Source organism: Ramularia collo-cygni (genome assembly GCF_900074925.1).
Source record: "Ramularia collo-cygni strain URUG2 genome assembly, contig: RCC_scaffold02, whole genome shotgun sequence".
In the NCBI taxonomy this organism is placed as follows: domain Eukaryota; kingdom Fungi; phylum Ascomycota; class Dothideomycetes; order Mycosphaerellales; family Mycosphaerellaceae; genus Ramularia; species Ramularia collo-cygni.
In genome coordinates, this window is record NW_019716256.1 from 670,251 (window position 1) to 689,276 (window position 19,026).

At 50.6% G+C, this 19,026-nt stretch overlaps 6 protein-coding genes; 2 read left to right on the forward strand and 4 right to left on the reverse strand.

Moving 5' to 3' along the window:
• Nucleotides 1-1,392: 1,392 nt before the first annotated feature.
• RCC_01803 (uncharacterized protein) lies at nt 1,393-2,102 on the reverse strand (the record flags this gene model as incomplete). XM_023767088.1 has 3 exons in its annotated part: nt 1,393-1,537; nt 1,613-1,718; nt 1,799-2,102. The coding sequence occupies 3 exons, from the start codon at nt 2,100-2,102 to the stop codon at nt 1,393-1,395; spliced, it is 555 nt and encodes a 184-aa protein (XP_023622856.1).
• An 895-nt stretch (nt 2,103-2,997) lies between these two features.
• RCC_01804 (uncharacterized protein) lies at nt 2,998-4,587 on the reverse strand (the record flags this gene model as incomplete). XM_023767089.1 has 3 exons in its annotated part: nt 2,998-3,211; nt 3,278-4,338; nt 4,405-4,587. The coding sequence occupies 3 exons, from the start codon at nt 4,585-4,587 to the stop codon at nt 2,998-3,000; spliced, it is 1,458 nt and encodes a 485-aa protein (XP_023622857.1).
• A 1,341-nt stretch (nt 4,588-5,928) lies between these two features.
• Nucleotides 5,929-6,539, forward strand: RCC_01805 (uncharacterized protein; the record flags this gene model as incomplete). XM_023767090.1 has 2 exons in its annotated part: nt 5,929-5,938; nt 6,130-6,539. The coding sequence occupies 2 exons, from the start codon at nt 5,929-5,931 to the stop codon at nt 6,537-6,539; spliced, it is 420 nt and encodes a 139-aa protein (XP_023622858.1).
• Nucleotides 6,540-6,735: 196 nt separating this feature from the next.
• On the reverse strand, nt 6,736-9,156 carry RCC_01806 (related to PRLI-interacting factor K; the record flags this gene model as incomplete). The annotated part of the gene is made up of 1 exon (XM_023767091.1): nt 6,736-9,156. The coding sequence occupies one exon, from the start codon at nt 9,154-9,156 to the stop codon at nt 6,736-6,738; it is 2,421 nt and encodes an 806-aa protein (XP_023622859.1).
• A 345-nt stretch (nt 9,157-9,501) lies between these two features.
• Nucleotides 9,502-11,403, forward strand: RCC_01807 (uncharacterized protein; the record flags this gene model as incomplete). Its single annotated transcript, XM_023767092.1, has 1 exon — nt 9,502-11,403. One exon carries the CDS (start codon nt 9,502-9,504, stop codon nt 11,401-11,403), a length of 1,902 nt encoding a protein of 633 aa, XP_023622860.1.
• A 198-nt stretch (nt 11,404-11,601) lies between these two features.
• RCC_01808 (related to ECM32-DNA dependent ATPase/DNA helicase B) lies at nt 11,602-18,706 on the reverse strand (the record flags this gene model as incomplete). XM_023767093.1 has 7 exons in its annotated part: nt 11,602-13,589; nt 13,640-14,542; nt 14,596-15,235; nt 15,299-15,311; nt 15,369-15,705; nt 15,769-17,199; nt 17,254-18,706. The coding sequence occupies 7 exons, from the start codon at nt 18,704-18,706 to the stop codon at nt 11,602-11,604; spliced, it is 6,765 nt and encodes a 2,254-aa protein (XP_023622861.1).
• Between the last annotated feature and the right edge of the window lie 320 nt (nt 18,707-19,026).

The following is a 19,026-nucleotide window of genomic DNA, read 5'->3' on the forward strand; positions in this document are numbered from 1 at the left end:
ACACTCACGTCAATGGTTTAACACTTATCTTCTTCGTTATTTTGAGACATTCTGGTCATCAACTGATGAACGGACCAAGACAGTGAACCACCTTATTAGGCTCATGCCATTTCGCCGGATTTCCAACTTGATACTATAAAGCATAATCTTCTAGCAAGTCGTACCCGAGTCGTTTGATATGTACGATCAAAACTGACAAGAAGTTTCTCACTCACTACTCACTCACTCACTCACACGACGAGACGAAAGGGGCCAGCGTGCTCGATTCAGAGACCATGCACATCTCTCCAAAGCTCCTGAAATCCGATCATTTATTCCAACAGACTAGGCAGAATCCAATTTCCAAAAAAAACCCCACAGCAAATCACATACATCGCAGCAGAGACACCGTCTCTAAAAATCCTCAAAAAGCAGCACCACAGTAGAAGTAACAACTCACATTAACCGACTAGCAGCAACAGCAGCAAAATGTATGTACCTCACGCCAAATCGTCTCCGAACTCCTGTTGTCCAAGAAAGTTTTTCCTTGATTCCTTGTTCTTGTTGGGTTTTCTTGGGAGGTTGGTTGTACTCCGCGGTGTTGGTCTGGGGTGAGATGAAATTGAGGAGACGGAAACGGTTTTTAATACCAGTCAGTAGGAATATTTGGTGCTTCGCTTCTACACATTACTATAAATTCAAGGAGATTTCTTTCAGGATCACGATTTGACATTGTTGTTCTGAACAAAGCTGTTGTTGTAACGATGTCAAGCAAATGCCAACCAATATAGGTCCACATTCACTGCTAATGTAGAACGATCGTCTGAMCCTTACACAATGTACCAGAAAGACGAGTTGTGCGCCAAAGGTTTTTTGATTCATTTTTCTATCTAGAAGCTGTACAGACTATATAGTTCCCAGAATAAACGCCAAAAAACCCCTATCCCCCCCTTAGTTAACAAACACTGTTCGATGTTACAAATACAGAATCACTTTTGCTCATCATCGTTTTGGTACATATATACTATGACGCGAACACTTTTTATATATATTTGCTCACCTTGCGTTGTGGGGTCAAGATAACTCCTCGCTCAGTCTGATCAAATTAATCGACGGAAGATCCGTTCAACAACAGGAGAGTTCACCCGAATAGATAAAAAGATCCAAGTTGTCGCCCCGAGAAGACACCACACCTCCTCACCCATTCATAACATATAGCATAATCAACAGCTCCATCAAAAAAGTAGACATTTTCATATTCTCGATCAAAGAATCTACTTCTATCATCCAGCCAAACCAACAACCCCCATCTCATCACTCCCCAACCCCCCTCCCTCCCCTCCCCCCATCCTGAACAGCAAAAATCACCGCACTCCCCCCACCGCCATTTCCGGGTGGTCTCCCAAAGCTGAGCTAACATCTCCAAGACGTGATATTCTGGAAATAATCCCCCTGGTAATCATCAGGTCTGCTATTCCCAGACTCGCTCTTGCTAAGATCATAGACGTAAGAGAGAGTGACTCCTGGGTCATCGCCGTTGATGTTGCAGCCCTCCTCACTACACACACATAGTTAGTACGCGTTCTTCCTAGGATGTGATGGGATTGGGGGATTGGGGATTGATGGGGCTTACTGGTAGAATTGACAAACGCCACCTGTGTTGGTACTCAGAGACATGGCTAGCTTATCGAATTTATCCGAGATGGAAGTTGTTTCGCTGTCGAAATCAAAGTACGAGACTATAAATTTGTCAGTCGTCAGTCATCCCCTCTCTCCATCTCTCTCTCTCTCACTCATAGTTTAACTGCAATATACATACCGCATTGTCCAGGCGGACCACCAAGAACCATACACTCCCCCCTAAAACCCTGTTCAAGACACTGCACCACAAAGATATTGTCTGGAATCGTCGATGGATCCTCAGGAGGGTTTGTAGGGGCGAAGAGGAGGTTTGGCGCACTGTCGTCTTTGAACATCGTTTGCGCTTCGTCTGGGACGGAGGGCGCTACGTTTGGGTTGGGGACTTCGGCTACGGAACCTGAGCCTCGCTTGGAGAGGTAGCTTGCCGCCATTGCTGCTGGGGCGAAGAGGAGGGCTAGGGAGCTGATTTGGGAGGGCTTCATTTTGGGTGGTGGTTTGAGGGAAAGGGTGTTGAGGACTTGGAGGGTTGCAGATTTGGGTGGATGTTAAGAAGGGGATGAGTGTAAAGTAGTTCTAATGTGAGAGAATGGCAACTTGTTATGACAACCTTTCTTCGGGGTCAGACGGCAATGTCCAACAAGGATATCGTTACCCCTATACATTAGGAGCAAGGTAATCCTGGAAAAAATTTCAGGGACAACCTTTGCAGCTTTCATATTGGAGGTGAACTTTCGTGTCTCATCCCACCAAGGCTTGCCCCTCTTTGCTGGAGACGACTCCGGCCTTAACAGTGCAGCACGTTTTGTAGTCTCTGTCTCGTATGAGGAAATCCTAAAAGTATAGTAGATGAGATTCGAGGTTCACGGATGCTAGTACTTTCATGGCCAAGACATTCGTAGTGTTTCCCCCCTGATAAGCCTATTCCAGTTTGTATCCAAGACAGAGAGTTGCTTTGCTCACAGCCTCCCCGCCCTTGTTTATCTTTTGTGCCAAGAGGGATCATGCTCTTGGATGGTGCTGTTATGGGTGATGTACATATATCCCCCACAGGATCACGTTCCGTCAGAAATGACCAGGAATCATTGCTTGCGATACAAGATCTATGTGGAACGTCTGGTCCTCTTGATCAGTGTTCAGCACAGAGAAACGCTGCAAGATGATGGCTTTGGGATCATTTCTCCAGCTGAGACGGATGCGGCACCCCAGTCAGCCAAGTGGCTTGGTATTGAGGACTTCCCTGCAACAGACGTATTCCAGCCAATGCCAATGCGAAATCTTGCTCATAGGCTCATCATAGCGTCTTTTATTCATCGTCGATTTACAGCATCAAGTATGAGATCGATATCGTTCCAAGTTCCAACAATCATGAAATATTCATCAACGCCCTTGCATAATAACCCCTTCTATACCCGCTGCAATGTTCAAAATCCGCTCCTCGCTCAAAGGAACACCCAGAATTTCGAGACCGACTGGCAGTTCTGGATCCTCGGGATACCCATCATCCTTGGCTCTGCCGATGGGCACCGACACCGAAGCAAACAGTAAATAGGAACCAATCGCCGTATTGGTAGGGAAGGCGCCGGAATGCCATCTGAAAAATTGTCAGCGTTTTGTTCATGATCCCATTCTTCCCCCCATCAACTTCTATCTCACTCACTCCATGTCAAGAACATCCTTCGTCTTCGGAGCCAAAACCTGACAGGTAGGATAGATGATGGCATCCAGATCATGCTTTGCATAGATCCCCGCGACAGATCGTTGAAAATCTCCAATCTCCTCCAGTTTCGCAGAGTAATGTGGGTTCTTGTGAAAGTCGGCCGAGACCAACGCTCCGGTAAGATTGATGCACTCGTGGTACTCTCCCGAGTGATACACATCTTCAATCTTGATATGTGCCAAATCTTCCCGTGAAGCACAGAATTCGTTGATGTCCGCTTTGGAGCGGAGAGTATAGACGGAAGTCGACTGCGTGTAGCGATCCAAGTCGGGAATCTCCACATCAATCAGCTTCCCCCCCGAAAGGGAGAGTTTGTGCAATGTATCGTCGAGAAGGGTGCGAATCCCTCGATGCGTTCCAAACACCTGTCGCAACACGCCGATTCTGCGTCCTTGAAGGATGGGCTTCACAATAGCATCGGAGAAGGGGAAGTCCCCCCTCCTCGGAGCCAAAGCATTGATACTGGTGAAAGAATCACTCTCATCAAACCCCACCAAAACATCCAAAATCCTCGCCGCATCCTCAACATTCCCACACATGGGACCAGGAGTATCAAGCGTCTTAACGAGCGCCGACATACCCTGCCTCGAAATCCTCCCGGGAGTAACACGCACGCCGACCAATCCACAAAAACTCGCAGGCAAACGAATACTACCGCAAGTATCGCCTCCAATAGCCGCGAGCCCCATTCCCGCCGCGACGCCCGTGCCGCAACCACTGGAGGAGCCGCCGGGGTCTCGGGATGAATCATGGGGATGTTGAGTGGTTCCGGTTAAAGAGGATGTGGAGAACCATCCCGCCGCCCAATCTGGTTGCGTGGTCTTGGCGAGGATGATTGCGCCCGCGGATTTCAATCTTTGGATGATGGCGGCGTCTTTGGTGGGAATGTAGTCTTTGCAGAGTTTACTGCCGAAACACGTGGGGATTCCGGCTGTTTCGATTTGGTCTTTGATCAGGAGGGGGAGGCCGTGGAGAGGTCCTCGTTGTTCTGGGGGAAGTTTCTGGGCATTTTTTTCGTCAGATTGTGTCGCTGTCGCCAGAAATGGGGAAATACGGTATCCACCCACATCGAGCCTTTCGGCTTCTTCCAAGGCATTCGAATTGATTGCAGTGACTGCATTGAGCTGTCCATTCAGCCCGTCAATCTGTTCCAGGTAGTGCAACACCACTTCCTTGACAGATGTACGTCCATCATAGAGAGCCCTTTGAAGATCGGTGATCGATGTGTACTGTGACAAGACAGGTGCCATATAAACCTATGGCGCTGCTTAATGGATGTGACGGAACAAACAATAAGAAATGGGAAAAATCCAACTTAAAGGTCAGTGTGTGTTCCGGCTCTCAACAACAATAATGTCACCTGTCCACAAAGCCAAGCAAGCCCATGTTAGCAAGATATGCTATCTTTGACACATACAAAAGGTCCGTTTGGTCCCTTCTCGGCGGACTCGAATCAAAATGAAACGTCCCGGGGAGATAAAGGGCTAGTCTAATTTCCTAACTCGGGCGACTTGGGGCCTGATAAGAATACACATCGGGTAAGTTGAAATTCGTGGGTGTCTGTGCCGATGTATACTACGGGCATGATCGTGGATACATACGGTAACGAGTCGGGTGGTAGTGATGACTGTGCGTTTACCGTGCATACCTTACAATTCTCGTCGGCAGCTCCGAGGTTTTTGATGCTGTGTGTTGGTTTTGCACACGGAATGTTCTGTTTTCATGGTTCTTRCTTGGACTTTGGAAGCAATCGAGAATGGAATCGTTGAGGATTTTGATTGAGATGTAATTTTTTGGACCTCGATCTTGTCAAAGTTACTACAARCATTATCCTGCTTTTACCGACGCACATACAGTACTAGAGATGTAGGAATGATGTAATGTTGTTGAATGCACCGTTAACGTCACACTTGACATCGACTTTGTGTCCGACGCCTGCCGTCAGCCAGGATGCAATGGACGAAAACAAGCTAGGAAGATGCATAATTCATCCCGTTGTGCCACTAGGATGTAGGCGCCGAGACTATCACATGAATGTTCCCGATAATCCTTAAGGCAGTTAGAAAGATGCTCCGAAGCAAGCTCTAAACACATCGGCGAATCCGGTATTTGATTCACTCGTTCTTTCTTTCTTGAAATAGGTGAAGGAATAATGCGATGATGTAGTTGAAGATGGACAGGTAAGATCTTCCTTAAGATAAGTGAATAAATAATGCGACGACATGGTTGAAAATAAACAGCTTAGAATCTTCCTCGTATATTATAAATCACATCTGAACATCTTAACAAACAAACGAATAAACACTTATCCCAATCGATCGATCGATACTACACTCAACTCACTCACTCAACTCACTCACTCACTCACTCACTCACTCACTCACCCACTCACCCGCTCAACTCACCTACTCAACTCACTCAACTCACTCAACTCACTCAACTCACTCAACTCACTCAACTCACTCAACTCACTCAACTCACTCAACTCACTCAACTCACTCACCCACTCACTCACTCACCTCAACCTAACTCAACTCAACTCACTCAACTCAACTCAACTCACTTACTCAGCTTATATACCAGTCACACACATGACACCCAGTATCATGCACTTCCTACCTAGCAACGATTCTTTTCTTCTCCCCTGAGTTCAATTTGAAATGAATATGCATGCATGCGGATTACCGATAAAAACAAAAAAGGAGAGCCCGGAAGGGATTCAAAAGATATAGTGACCCCCTCACTGAGATTCATTCATTAATTCATTTATTCATTGCTGCGACTAAGAATAGAGAAGAGGGAGAAGGAGAAGGAGAAGGAGAAGGAGAAGGAGAAGGAGAAGGAGAAGGAGAAGGAGAAGGAGAAGGAGAAGGAGAAGGAGAAGGAAAAGGAGAAGGAGAAGGAGAAGGAGAAGGAGAAGGAAAAGGAGAAGGAGAAGGAGAAGGAGAAGAAGAAGAAGAAGAAGAAGAAGAAGAAGAAGAAGAAGAAGAAGAAGAAGAAGAAGAAGAAGAAGAAGAAGAAGAGAAGAAGAAGAAGAAGAAGAAGAAGAAGAAGAAGAAGAAGAAGAAGAAGAAGAAGAAGAAGAAGAAGAAGAAGAGAAAATATTCCCCGCTATTTATTTTACAGCATATGCAAGTTTCCTCCCATCATACCGACGAAGGCGAGTGACACGCAAGAAGGAAAAGAGAAGATGGCTGGCTGATTCCCACCTACCTCATTCATTACATTCAAATGTCATAACCTCCTCCTCCTCCTCATCACCATTAACATCATCATCAACATCATCATCAACATCATCATCAACATCATCATCAACATCATCATCAACATCATCATCAACATCATCATCAACATCATCAACATCATCATCATCATCATTACTACTATCAACATCATTATCATCTCCCCCCTCCCCCTTCCCCCCTTTCCGGAGCCCAATTCCTCAACCAGGTCCTAGCGCCCTCCAAATCCCCTCCCATGGCTTCTAATGCTCCGAGACACCATTCCATCGCATACCCACCACCACCACCACTACTCTTCCCTCCTCCCATTCCTCCATCTTCTACTTCCGCAGCAAGTAACCCGGCCAAATTCCTCCTCTTCTGACTCCCTTCATCCACACAGAAATGCAAGGGACTATCCTTCTCCCCGTTACTCTTCTTCACGGAGAGACCGTCCAGAAAAGGTTTAATCATCGGCAACGCCTCCTTGGTGGAAATGGTCGTGTTGGCGAGGGCGAGATTCTTCCGGCCGGATTTACAGAATTCATTCCCACACCACGTCTTGCCACAGCCGGTGAGGAGTTGTTGGAGATATCGTCTCTCCACCCGACGTTTCAAACCCTTGCCTTCGGGATCGTGCGTGCTGACGTACATGGGACCGTAACACACACTGCACAAACCGACGTCATTACCCGGTCCTTGGCCCATGCGAGTCCCCGCTCGAGTATCTCCTGCTTTGGAACAGGTGTCGACTGTGCGGCCACAATTGAGATTTCRACAGGGGATGGGTGGGAGGCGGGATAGACGGTCGAGGTCGTGGTTTTTGAGGTGGATTTCCATGTCTCGTAGGCGGACGATTTTGGAGCAGAGATGGCATTCGGTGGTTCGTGCTCCGTCGGCTAGTTCGTGGACTGTCATGCCTGAGAGGAGGGCTTCGGCGTTGGGGACGTCGGGGTCACCTTCTTGTGGGACTACGAGATGGCAGAAGCGGCAGAGGATTTGTTTTGCGGGACAGGTGGTAGTGCGGTGGCGAGCGAGGGAGGGGAGGTTGGCGAAGGTTTCGGTGGTGCTGCATTCGGGGCATCTCAAGATTTCTGAAGGGTGGAAGATGGTATTGTGGTGGGATTGTGAGGAGGAGGTGTTGCCGAAGGTGGAATCGTATGGGCAATGCCAGTGGGATGAGAATTGGGGGGAGCGTTTTTGGAAGACTTGGCCGCAGCCTTGGGGGCAGATGATGTTGTTGCGAAGGCAGAAGTTTTCGTGAAGCATGAGGGTGCGTTGAGGGACCCATTGCGTGCAGTTCTTGCATCGAACATCTCCTTCGTTGGGTGACTTCTCTGGAGTATTTGTATTTGTACTTGCAGGCGTCTTCTCCACGTCGGGATGTCTCGCGCGTAAGGTGAAATGTCGAAGGTTGCCTGGTGCTTCCGTCACGCCATTCGATGGCGATGGCGATGACTCTGAAACAGCAGATGCGTAGACGGATACGTGCAAAGCTTCGGCATTCTCCATTTCGACATTGCTGGGTTCCAGACGGATTCGTTTCGTGGGTCGCGTGTCGAAATCGGCAAAGACAAACTCGTCGATTCGTGGTTTGGCACGTTGAGTGGCGGAGAGTGGGCTGATGAGGAGAGTGACATCCTCTTCATCATCTTCCACGTCCAGCTCAAGTTCCAGRGGCATCGTTCGATTCCACGATGGTAATGAGTAGTCGACATACTCTCCCGCGAGAATCTGTCCGGATTGTGGCTTGAACAGATCCAATTCACCACCGGGAGAAGTTCCTTGTTCCGTGCCGGGAGCCTTGGACAATTTGGCAGCGATGCGCTTCAACGTCTCGCGAGCCTGTTCCTCATTCAAAGCCTCAATGTCGACTTCCAGATCGGTGTCGACGACGCAGATGCCATCCGACTCGGGTTGGAAGCCGTCGACCAGAAAACGAAACTCTTCCCTCTTTCCATCCGCACCTCGTGCACCGGGCACGACCAGCACCTCTCCATTGGTCAGGGTGGTGTAGTTTTGTCGCAGATGTTGCTCCAACAAAGCCTTCCAATCGTCCGGGTCGTATCCCGGCTCCAAGGGTCGCAGCTTGACGAATTCTCCCTTGGGAAGTTGGTGGACGTGGACGGTGATGGCCGCCGTCTTTCCCTCTTGCCCGTCCTCCATGTCCACATTCCTTTCCATGCCATCTTCCTCAATCTGCTTGACATTCTCCTGTTTGATGCCCAACGCCTCGGCGAGAAAGGGACTGAGCACGATGTGCCCTTCCTCGGCCGAGAACTCTCTTACCCCCGCAAAGACCACCCGCCCACTTTCCGAGTTGACCAGACGGAAGGTCAGAGGATGGGGGAGTTGTTGTCGTTGATCCTGATATTGCGATTCTGCCTGGCGATAAGCCGMGTAGACGGAGGAATTGTAGGGATCAAAGGTTGGGAGGTTGCGGCGGGTCGCTTCGGCCGTTTGAGTGGATGCAGCATTCAACATTTGCTCGAGTGCCGAAGGGGGAAGGAGGATCTTGTCGCCGCCGAGCTGGCTTTTGGAGGCAGCGATGGTGAATTGGCCCGTCCATTTCAGCGGAGGCGGAGGCGAGTCGGTCATGCTGAGGAATGTTGGTGCTGTTGACCGATTAAATCTCCGCCTGCACAAGAAATGTTGTTAGCGACGACAGTCGTGATGTTGGCGGGATATGTACTGACCTGACATTCACATGCGGCTTCCAGAAGCTTCACATGTTGATCGAGTAATTGATGCTTGTCTTGATGGTCAGACGGCGGATTTAGCGGACTTTGACGGCGTCTGAAGGTGGAGATAGCTATGCCCGCCTTCCATCCAAACCAACGCCATCGACATTAGAATCCCCATCACAATCTCCATCTAACAGGATTTGGCGCGTGCAAGCCTCAACAATCAATTTCCAACCAACATTGATTGCCCGGTTCCAACATGGCAGAATCCATCTCGACGCGGCTTCGCGAAAACATCAACGCTGTGACGGGCGATGCTTCCACGCCAATCGATGCACGGGTGTTTGAAGAGGCAGAATTGGTTCTCGCCGACACATTATCGGCAGAACAACGTCAAGCACTGCTCGTCGACTTGTCTGCACTCCTGTCCACCCTTCAACAAGACCCCACGCCAATCGTCAATCTGCTCCTGAGACTGCTCCGCGATGTCCCATATGCACACATGCTCGCTCTTGGCACCGTCCCCTTCACACAAGGTCTGGCCGTGGGAGCTCATATGGTCCCTTTCAATCGTCTCATCCTCGCCATCCTCCGCAAGGCCACGCACAACGCGGCCGATGCAGCTTCCGTGGCCGGCATGCAGGACACGATGCTCGCCCTGGTCAAGCTCTGGCTGTGCACCGACGACACRGGAGTCGCTGGCCAGTCCTCTCAACTTCTCCTAGACTTGCTGAGAGTCGACCAGCAACTCGCAACTCATCCAGACGCATATATCCCCGCCGGTGGTCAGGGTCTCGTCTGGAAACGCCTCTTTGGAGATCGCGACATCTACTCCACCTTCTTCGACGCATGTGCCGTACACGGACCTTCCACCATCAAACCCGACAAGATCCATCGTACGCTGGCACAAGCTCGACTACTCGAATGGCTGCCGACAGTGGGCGCCATGGACTGGGACGCCATCTGCAAAAGCCATCACCCGGATGTGGAATCCTCCTATGGTCTCGAGCCGGAAGCCGGTCTACTGGACTTTGCAGCATTACACATGGTCGATTACAAAGACGACGTTCTCATGCATGTCTGCCTGGTAGACTTTTACTCCAACCTTCTACGCATCTCTCCACCTCCTTCAATGCGCATGACCGCATCTTCGAATGAGACCCAAGCCCTGCTCTATCTGATCTGCCAAGGCGTACATACGAGAACCGCATCCCTGTATCTGCAGCTTCCTGGCACCGACCTAGATCCTGTCGACTCCATGTTTCTCTACGGTCCAGCGGCAAACTACATCGCCACCTACGCCTCACAATACCCACAACACTTCCTCGCCAGCCAACTACCATCCCAAATCTTCACTAGACTAAGCTCGGCTTTCGACAAATCCGCCGGAGAATGGGCTCATGCAGACTCCCCAAAACACGATCTCCACCTCCTGGCCAGTCTCCCCCGAAAAGCTCTTCTAGTCTCATCCCCAGCCAACTWCCCATCCAGTCCCCTCTCCCTCCTCCCCACCAAATCCACCAACCCCGACGTCCTCAACACCCTCGCCACAATCTTCCACGGCCCCGAAACTCCAGAAATCCTCATCGGCAAACTCTCCTCCCCACCAAACAAGTCTCAACGCCATGAAGAAAAACAACAAGAAGAAGCAACAGCCGCACGACTCCTCTACTTCCAATACCTCGCCCACAACCCCACTCTCTGGCTCAACATCACCAACCACGCCGATACCATCGCCCTCCAAGACCTCGCCCTAGCAGCCATCAACGTCCTCCACTCCGTCATAACAGCGAATTGGACCTCCCCATCATCATCATCCAACCCTCTCCCATCAACCCTAGCAACACCCCCCTCAGGCCACCTCGCCATCCTCACCCCTCCAGCTCTAGAATACACTCTCCCTTACCTTCTCAAACCCCCTCAAACCTTCTCCAACCTCGTCGGTGGCGGAAGGGGAGACGTGCAAGGTTCCGCGTATTTGATCGCGACGGCAAAATTCGAGTCGCTGAAAGTTTTCGCGAGGAGGTTGGAAGGGCAGGTGCAGGAACGACCTGGAGAGGGTTTCGAGGAGATTTTGGAGACGGTGAAGAGGAGAGTTGTCGCGGGGCCGTTGTCAAGGGAGGGAGAGGTTGGGGGGAGGATTGCTACGATGGAGATGTGAGGAAGGGGTATGTGTTTACTACTGCTGAGCATGATATATGTATGAGGTATGATGTATGACTTCTTTTCTTCTTCTTCTTTTTTTTCGTCTTCTGTGGAGAATAAACAGGGGGCGGGTGGTAGACTTCGCCAAAATCGAGAAAGAATCCCAAAGTTACCTACCTCAAATCTCACCCTCGCACATCCCAAATAATCCTCCTCACACCAAATTCCCAGCAACCCAATGCGAACCCCCCTTACATCGAAACCCACCCTTCTGTCTCACCCAAGCATAACCCATAGGACATCTTCCCATCTCCTTCAATTTCACCTGCGCCAGCGTGATTTTGCGCCTCTCTTCCTCCATAACTTTCCTCGCAGTTTCCAATTCCTCCAATTCCTGTAAAACTTTCGCATCGGCGCAGGATTTCAACCATTCTCGCAATTTTTGCTCTTTGGCTTGGAGGTGTTGAAAAGCTTCTTCTTCTTCTTGCTGCGCTTGGAGAATGTCGGATTGGAGTTGATGCCAGATGGCGTCGCTTACTCCGGCATCTCTCTTGGAGGAGGAGGGAGAGGAGGGGACAGATGGTGGTGGTGGTGGGTCTGATTCGTCCTGCGACCTCGATTCGGGTTCTGATTCGGGCTCCTTGGCGAGATCTTGCTCGGCTATGATACCAGTGGAAGTAGCATGTGAAGTTTCAGGAGCTCGATAGGGTAAAGGCGTGCTGGAAGCATCGTTGATCGCTCCAGCTACTGCCGCTGCCGCATCAGCCGCTCTCCGGGACCGCTCGGCGATTTCCCTGTCCAAGGCTTCAATGACATTCCTCTCCTCAAGCACGGGCTCTTCTTTCTTGGCGTGTACGCGCTTCATCAGGCCTCCAAAGATGTTCTTGGTGATGGTCTGGACATCTCGAGCATTTGCAAAACTGTCCAAAGCTGCTAATGTGGAGAAGCGGCTCAGAACAGTGGCTTCGAATTGCGTGGAGGCTTCTCGTAGAATGGAAATGTTGAGGTGCTTTGTCTTTCCAACCCTCTTCTCCCCAAGTGTCTTGGTTAGCAAATCCAAGCAATCACGCGGCTGGAAGGGGGTGAAGACCATGGTGGTCGGGAAACGAGATGACAGGCCCGGATTCTTCGACATGAGGTTGTTGATATCCGCGTCGTAGCCAGCCAGGATGATGATGAGCTTCTCGAAGAATCGCTCGTTGGTAATGCAATCGACAAGCTCGTCCATGGCTTCTTTTGCAAATTGTCCGGTGGAGAGCCTGTAAGCCTCGTCGATGAACAACACTTTCCCCAGAGCAGATTCGATGAGTTTACGTGTTTTGGGCCCGGTGTGACCCACGTATTCCCCCACCAAGTCAGATGCCGAACACGTCACGACTTCTGCGGAGGAGAGGAATCCCATGTCGTAGTACACTTTGCCCATCTTCCGAGCCGTCGTCGTCTTTCCTGTGCCGGGAGGTCCCCTGAAGAGAAAAGTGAACGGGATCTGGTCGCGAGGGTCCATGTCAAGCTCTTTCATGTTGGACACTGTGGTCTGGTAATCTTGAAGTTGCTTGATGATGCTCTCACAGCCGACGGTGTCCTTGAAGAGCATGGCAATGTTCGTGCCTGCTTTTTCTCCTCGACTGAAGTCAGGATCAAAGTCTTGAGCCTCAAACGTGTCTCTCGCCACGTTCGGCTGCTTCGCGAGACGCTGCTGATGTCGCATCTTTGCGTCGTTGAGGAGAATATCGACCTCCCCTGCATTCCCAAAGTGTGGACGGTTGCGTGCTCTACGCAGCATCTCCAACGCAACGGTTCTCGCGCGGGGTGTCACTTTGAAAGCAATCTCACCGAGCTTCATGTCCAGGATAACAGCCATTTCTGCTTCGGTAAAGTCCGCAAAGCTGAATCCAGAATCGATCGGAAATCTGCGAGCAAGCCCAGGATTGACGGTCTGCATCATGTGTTCCATCTGCTCCTTATAGCCAAGAAGTAGCACGCAGCGGTCGTCTCCGGGCACGCTCTGTATCTCCGCGACGATGGTGTCGATCACAGCGATGCGGTAGATATCAGAGGATCCATGTTGACCGCCGGCGCAAAGACCATATGCTTCGTCAATGAGCAAAACTTTGCCGACGGCGGCATCCAAAATGCCTTTGGTGTTTGCCTCTGAAGCGCCAATCACACTGCCAACGAAATCTGCTGGCTTCTTGACAACAACTGGAGATGAAGTTAGTGCAGCAGTGAGAACGAGATGGAGAAAGACTAACCTTCCCCGCTTGACAACAATCCCAAGTCACCAAGAATCTTCGCGTAGAGCTTACCGACACTCGTCTTGCCTGTGCCTGGATTGCCAAGAAAAACCTTGTTGAGGCTAAACTCAATCAAGGGTTCCTCATTCAGCTCACGTTCATAATTGAACTGTATGCTGTCAAGAAGCGCCTTGATGGAGTCTTTGACTGATTGCAGTCCGACCATCTTTTGAAGCTTGACCCAAGACTGATTTCCAACTAATGTAGCAGACGGCTCTGGACCAATAAGATCTTCTTTGGTGAGGAGGAAGTCGTCCGGGAGTAGACCAGACTGCCTCTGTTTTCGGACCCGTCTTGCTTGACGGGAAGCCATTTTTGAAACCGCATTCTCCACAGCCCGAGCATTGCCAAAACCTTCCTTGCCACGCCCGCGACCAAGTCTTCGGGCCACGATTCGCGCGTAGAGGCCGTGGGAACCGTCCTCGATACTCATACGACCGTCATAGCGTTTTCTGATGTTGTAGTTCATGATCTCAAGCAGTTCGGCATCTTCGTAGTCGGCGAATTGTAGCTGAGAGGGAAACCGGCTGGGTAATCCTGGGTTGTGCGCGAAGAACTTCTCCATCTGCTTGTTGTAGCCAGCGAGAATAAAAACCACTTTGCCAGTAAGATTTTCAACCTCTGGCAAGAGAAAGTCCAATACAGCAGCGCCGCCGGGACTGGCTCCAGAGGTCAGCTGATAGGCTTCGTCGATGAAAAGAGCACCACCACCTTTGTTCTTGATGCCGTCAATCAGCTTCTTGCAGCCCTGAACACCATTGCTGGCCAAGCTGGCTCCTGTGATCTCTTMAAAGTGATTCCCTGGGAGGGCGCCTACACTGAAGAGGAAACTGGCATAAATGCGAGCCACTGTCGTCTTACCTGAGAGAAGTTAGTTCGACGTCGGGGATGATTATTGCTGGACCTCAACATACCGGTGCCCGGATTGCCCAAGAGTGCTGCACCAAAGCGCTCTTTTGTCATGCTGATGTTCTGTCGAATCGCCAGGTCGATCTTTGATTTGATGTCGAGGAATTGGTCTTTCACGCTCTCAAGCCCAATCATACCCATCAACTCATCAAGATAGACATTTTTTGCACCATCCAAAGATTTTTGACTTTCCCAGTCAGCTTGAGCCTTGAGACCACTGCCAGATACCGCGATGGAAGCCGCTACGGGATGATGAGATGAGCCATGGACATCACCCTGCTCTGGGTCTGGTGTGCTCTTCGCAACAGCAGCATTTCGTAGATCTTTMTGCTGCAAAGCGTGGGACTTTGCAGCCTCCAGATCAGCAAGCCGTTGCTGGAGAGTCGCTTCTTGATCTTCTTCATCACGAATGGCCTGGCAGTCACGCCTGTGGCGATCTATCTCCGCCTGCACAGTTGCCAGCTTCGCAGCATAATCGCGCTGTCTTGCTTGACGTGCTTGTTCCAGGTCAAATTCCAGTGCGTGTTGTTCAGCCAGAACTCGATCCTCTGCATCGCAGATACGGCAAGAAGCGGGATGACCATCGCAACATCTCCTCGCTAGGACATGTTCCCGTGGACACTTGTCGCTGACTTTGCGCACGCACTTCATTTTGGTGTGATCAGTCTGTCGGTGACACTTCTGTGGACACTCGTGAACTCCACAGACAAGTTGGACACCACTGACGGAGCTTTGATTAGCGATTCGACTTTCATTGCTGTAGTGGATGGCATCTTACCATGGAGCTGAACATCCACCGTCGGGACAGTACAGTGTAAAGTCAGCAGGTGTTTCCAACACCATCTGCCGATCTGGATGCTGCTCGCATTTCACAGGAAGACCGTCGTACAGTTGATCTTTCGCGGCCAACATAGCAAAGAAAGACTTCCACATATCGCCGCCTCTTCGACTCGCGAGAAATGTTGCCGGGTTGCCTATTATGATCAGCGCTTTCCGTGCTCGAGAGAGCAAAACGTTCAGACGCTCAGGAGAAACCATGAAGCCGATATCGCCATTGGCATTGCTGCGTGTCAAAGATACAATGACCACATCGCTTTCATCGCCTTGGTAATTGTCTGTATGTAATAGTCAGCTGAGCCAAACAGAACCCGCATGGTCATGTGACCTTGTTCACCTACCGATGGTCGACAGCTTGATTGGCTGCTTGGTCTGAGAAGCACTCGCCGGTGAGAGTGCCCCAGCCTTGATGAGATCGAAAGAGTCAATGTCGTTGAGTACAGGATCATTATCACGTGCAAGTTCGCGTCGAAGAAGGCTCAGTTRACCCAAGTAGGGGGTTAGAACCACTTGTTGTGAAGTACCATAGCCCTGTTGAGCCATGTATTTGACAACTTTCAGCGTGAGGGCGGCCTCGTAGTCATTTTGCTTGCTGATAGGCGCTCCTTCCTCTCGTCTGTCGGTTATGGTGGATGCAAGCTCAAGCTTCTCGTGCTTGATGAAAACAACTCTGCTGCGGATTCCGCGCATTGGTTCGCGCGTGAGGGTCGACGGAGCATCGATGAGGTCAGGATATGTGAGTTCTCGGACAAGAGAAGAAATCTCCGGACACATTCGATGTTGCTGCCGCAGTTTCGCATGAGGAACCCCAGCAAGAACAAGTCTCTCAAACAAAGACCTGTTCAGATCATAGCCATCGCCCTTTTCAACTGTCAAGCTGTAGTTGTTGACTTTGGGCCGCAATTGCTGATGATCACCAATCAGGATCAGCTGTCGTGTGCTTGGTGTCATTGCTGCAAGGACGTGACTCTCGAGGATCTCCCCAGCTTCCTCTACCAAGATGATACCGGGCGCTGCGCTCCGAAGCTGTCCAGAGTATTTGGCTGCCGCTGTGGTGGTGCATGCTACAATGCGCTTCTTCTGGATAAACTCGGCATCCCACTGGTTCAACGTTTCGTGTAACGTGGCCTGGCTTGCGTCGTAAGCTGCAGCTTTGCTTGCGACATTGTCAACAGCTTCTGAAAGCATATCCAGTAGCCACGCCTTGACTTTCTCCTCGCGAGCCGGCTTTGTCATCCTCCAAATCTCAGWATGATCGGAAGACAGCTGCGTGGCGAAGACACCAGCATCATCACCTCTCATCCATCGGTCCATCAAATAGAACTCTCCGACGGCTTTGCCCTTTTCCCCGACCAGGGTCATTCCATCCTCCGTCTCCGGCAGCTGAAATGCTTCAAAGAATGGAGCATCATCTTCAGAGAACTCTAGATGCACCATCAAGTCGCTTTGTGAGTCACGAAGCTTCACATAAGATTCCACGAGCGATTGCAAAGTGGTTACTTGCTCGTTGGTCTCAGCTTCAAGCTGATTGATTGCATTCCAATTCTCGTTGCTTCGGTGGCGAGGTTGCCCACGAAGGCCCAGATGTTGTGTTTTTGGGGTAGACTTGGCTCCGAGTCGAACCATACTCTCGGACGGGATACCGATGTCAAGGAGCTCCTCCAAGTACTGGTCCAGGGCATGGTTGGTGTAGCAAATGACCAATATTCTCTCGCTGGTATGTTCATGAATAGCTTTCGCAAGCAGAGCGCCAATGAAAGACTTTCCGGTACCTTGAATAACTGTTAGCATTGACATGTGAAAGACTTCGCCAAATGATTACCCACCGGGAGGACCCTGAATCAGACTAACAGACTGACGAAGTCCTGAAAGCAGCGATGTAGTCTGTGAGTCGTCGAGCTGAATCTTCTTGGGTAGGTTCAAAATCGACTTGAGATCTGCTCCACGAACATCCTCAATCTGATCCGCAAGGTGATGTAGAGTCGTTGAATCGTGCAATTGTGGCTCTCGCAAAGTATCGCCCAAAAGCTGATCTGATAGAGGCAGCTCGACCATGTCCTGTAGACATCGCAAAACTGGCTCATATGCAAAGACCGCGTTGTCAATCAGTTGAAACGCAACTGCGTCGGACATCTTGAGAGCCAAAAGCACTTTTCCTAGATCTCCAGTTCCTGGAGCCTGGATGGTGACCACCGGCGGGTCCTGCACAAGCAGGTCCTCCACTCTCAGGAGGAATCCAAAGGCGATGACTCGTCCTTTATCAATGAATTGTCCGAAGGAATTGTGCTTCAAGTAGCTGGGGGTATCCCTGAGGAAGGCGCGTCGCCCGGTCTCTGCAACGTTGGTCAGACCACCGAGACCTTTCTTCACGCTCACCGTCACTGCAAAGGGCGATCTTTTCCTGACTCCTCCGCAATGCGACCCGTCCAACTGGAGGCCTTCCAGTAAGGTACGTCTCTTTTTGCCCGACGCTGCAGTCTCACGGCCATCGCGCAGCTCTGCAAGAAAGTCTTCTCGGAGTAAACGAAATTGGTTGTCAAGGTGGAATCCCACCCGATTCTCCACGGGCTGGTTTCGCAGAGCGGCAGCTGGACTGTAAAAGGGGCGATCTTTGCTGGAGAGCTCATCTTCGGTCGGGTAGATTGCAATCTGGCGATGAGATGAGAAGTCATTATCGTGACGCCCACCTGGGCCGGCCGTATTTATTTCATGATCGGCTGTCTTTGCTCGCATGACGTGATCGAGGCGGTATCCAAGAGTGCGCAGCTCTCGGTTGTCAGAGTCGATAAACGTCTTGCTTTCTGTGACGCTGCGAGCAACATCTGCGGTGTCTGTCGGCGACTCGTCTGACCAACACAATACTTCCAACAAGACCCAAGCAAAGCTCAACTCGGTCGCCGGAGAGAGCTGCCTTTTGTGTTGTGCGGTGACCATGGCGTCCCAGATGGTAGGGGGTGAAACCACCATTTTCAATAGTCGCTTGAGAAACTCGCCGTTGCAAAGACGCTTGACCGCTGGTGCAGAAATGTAGGAGAGAAGGTCCTGCAGTGGACCGTTGATGAAAGTGATCGATACATCGAATCGTAGACCCTGTCTGAGGGACTCCAGCGCGACTTTGCTGCATCCCACTTTCTCGATACATGCCGCGTGGTCATCTTGATTGCAGATGGCCTGAATGAACAATTTTACATCGTTGATTGAGTCTGACCGTCGTTTGCCTACCACGAAAGCATGAAGTAGTCTTGACAGATGATCGCCTCGGCGGGATTGATCGCCCATGATCAGGGCCTGTTGAGGGGATACTCTGGCAGAGCGAGAGGCCTCGTGATGGAGGAAACAGTCTGATTGTGCGAAGATCTGAAGATGGTGCAAGTAGAGCGGTTCCGAAAATCCGAAGATGCCGTGAGCTGTCCGCTGTTTGATGCATGACGCTAAAGCTCCGTATGGAAACATAGAGCAGTATCAAAAGCTTTGTGCAAGGTTCCACAACCTTCTACACCATGCAAGGCCCCACTGTGAACAGCAAGCACCGCAATGCATCGCGATCTGCAAGGGAGCCGCACAGACTGATAAATCAACGCTCAAAGAAAGTCTTTGCT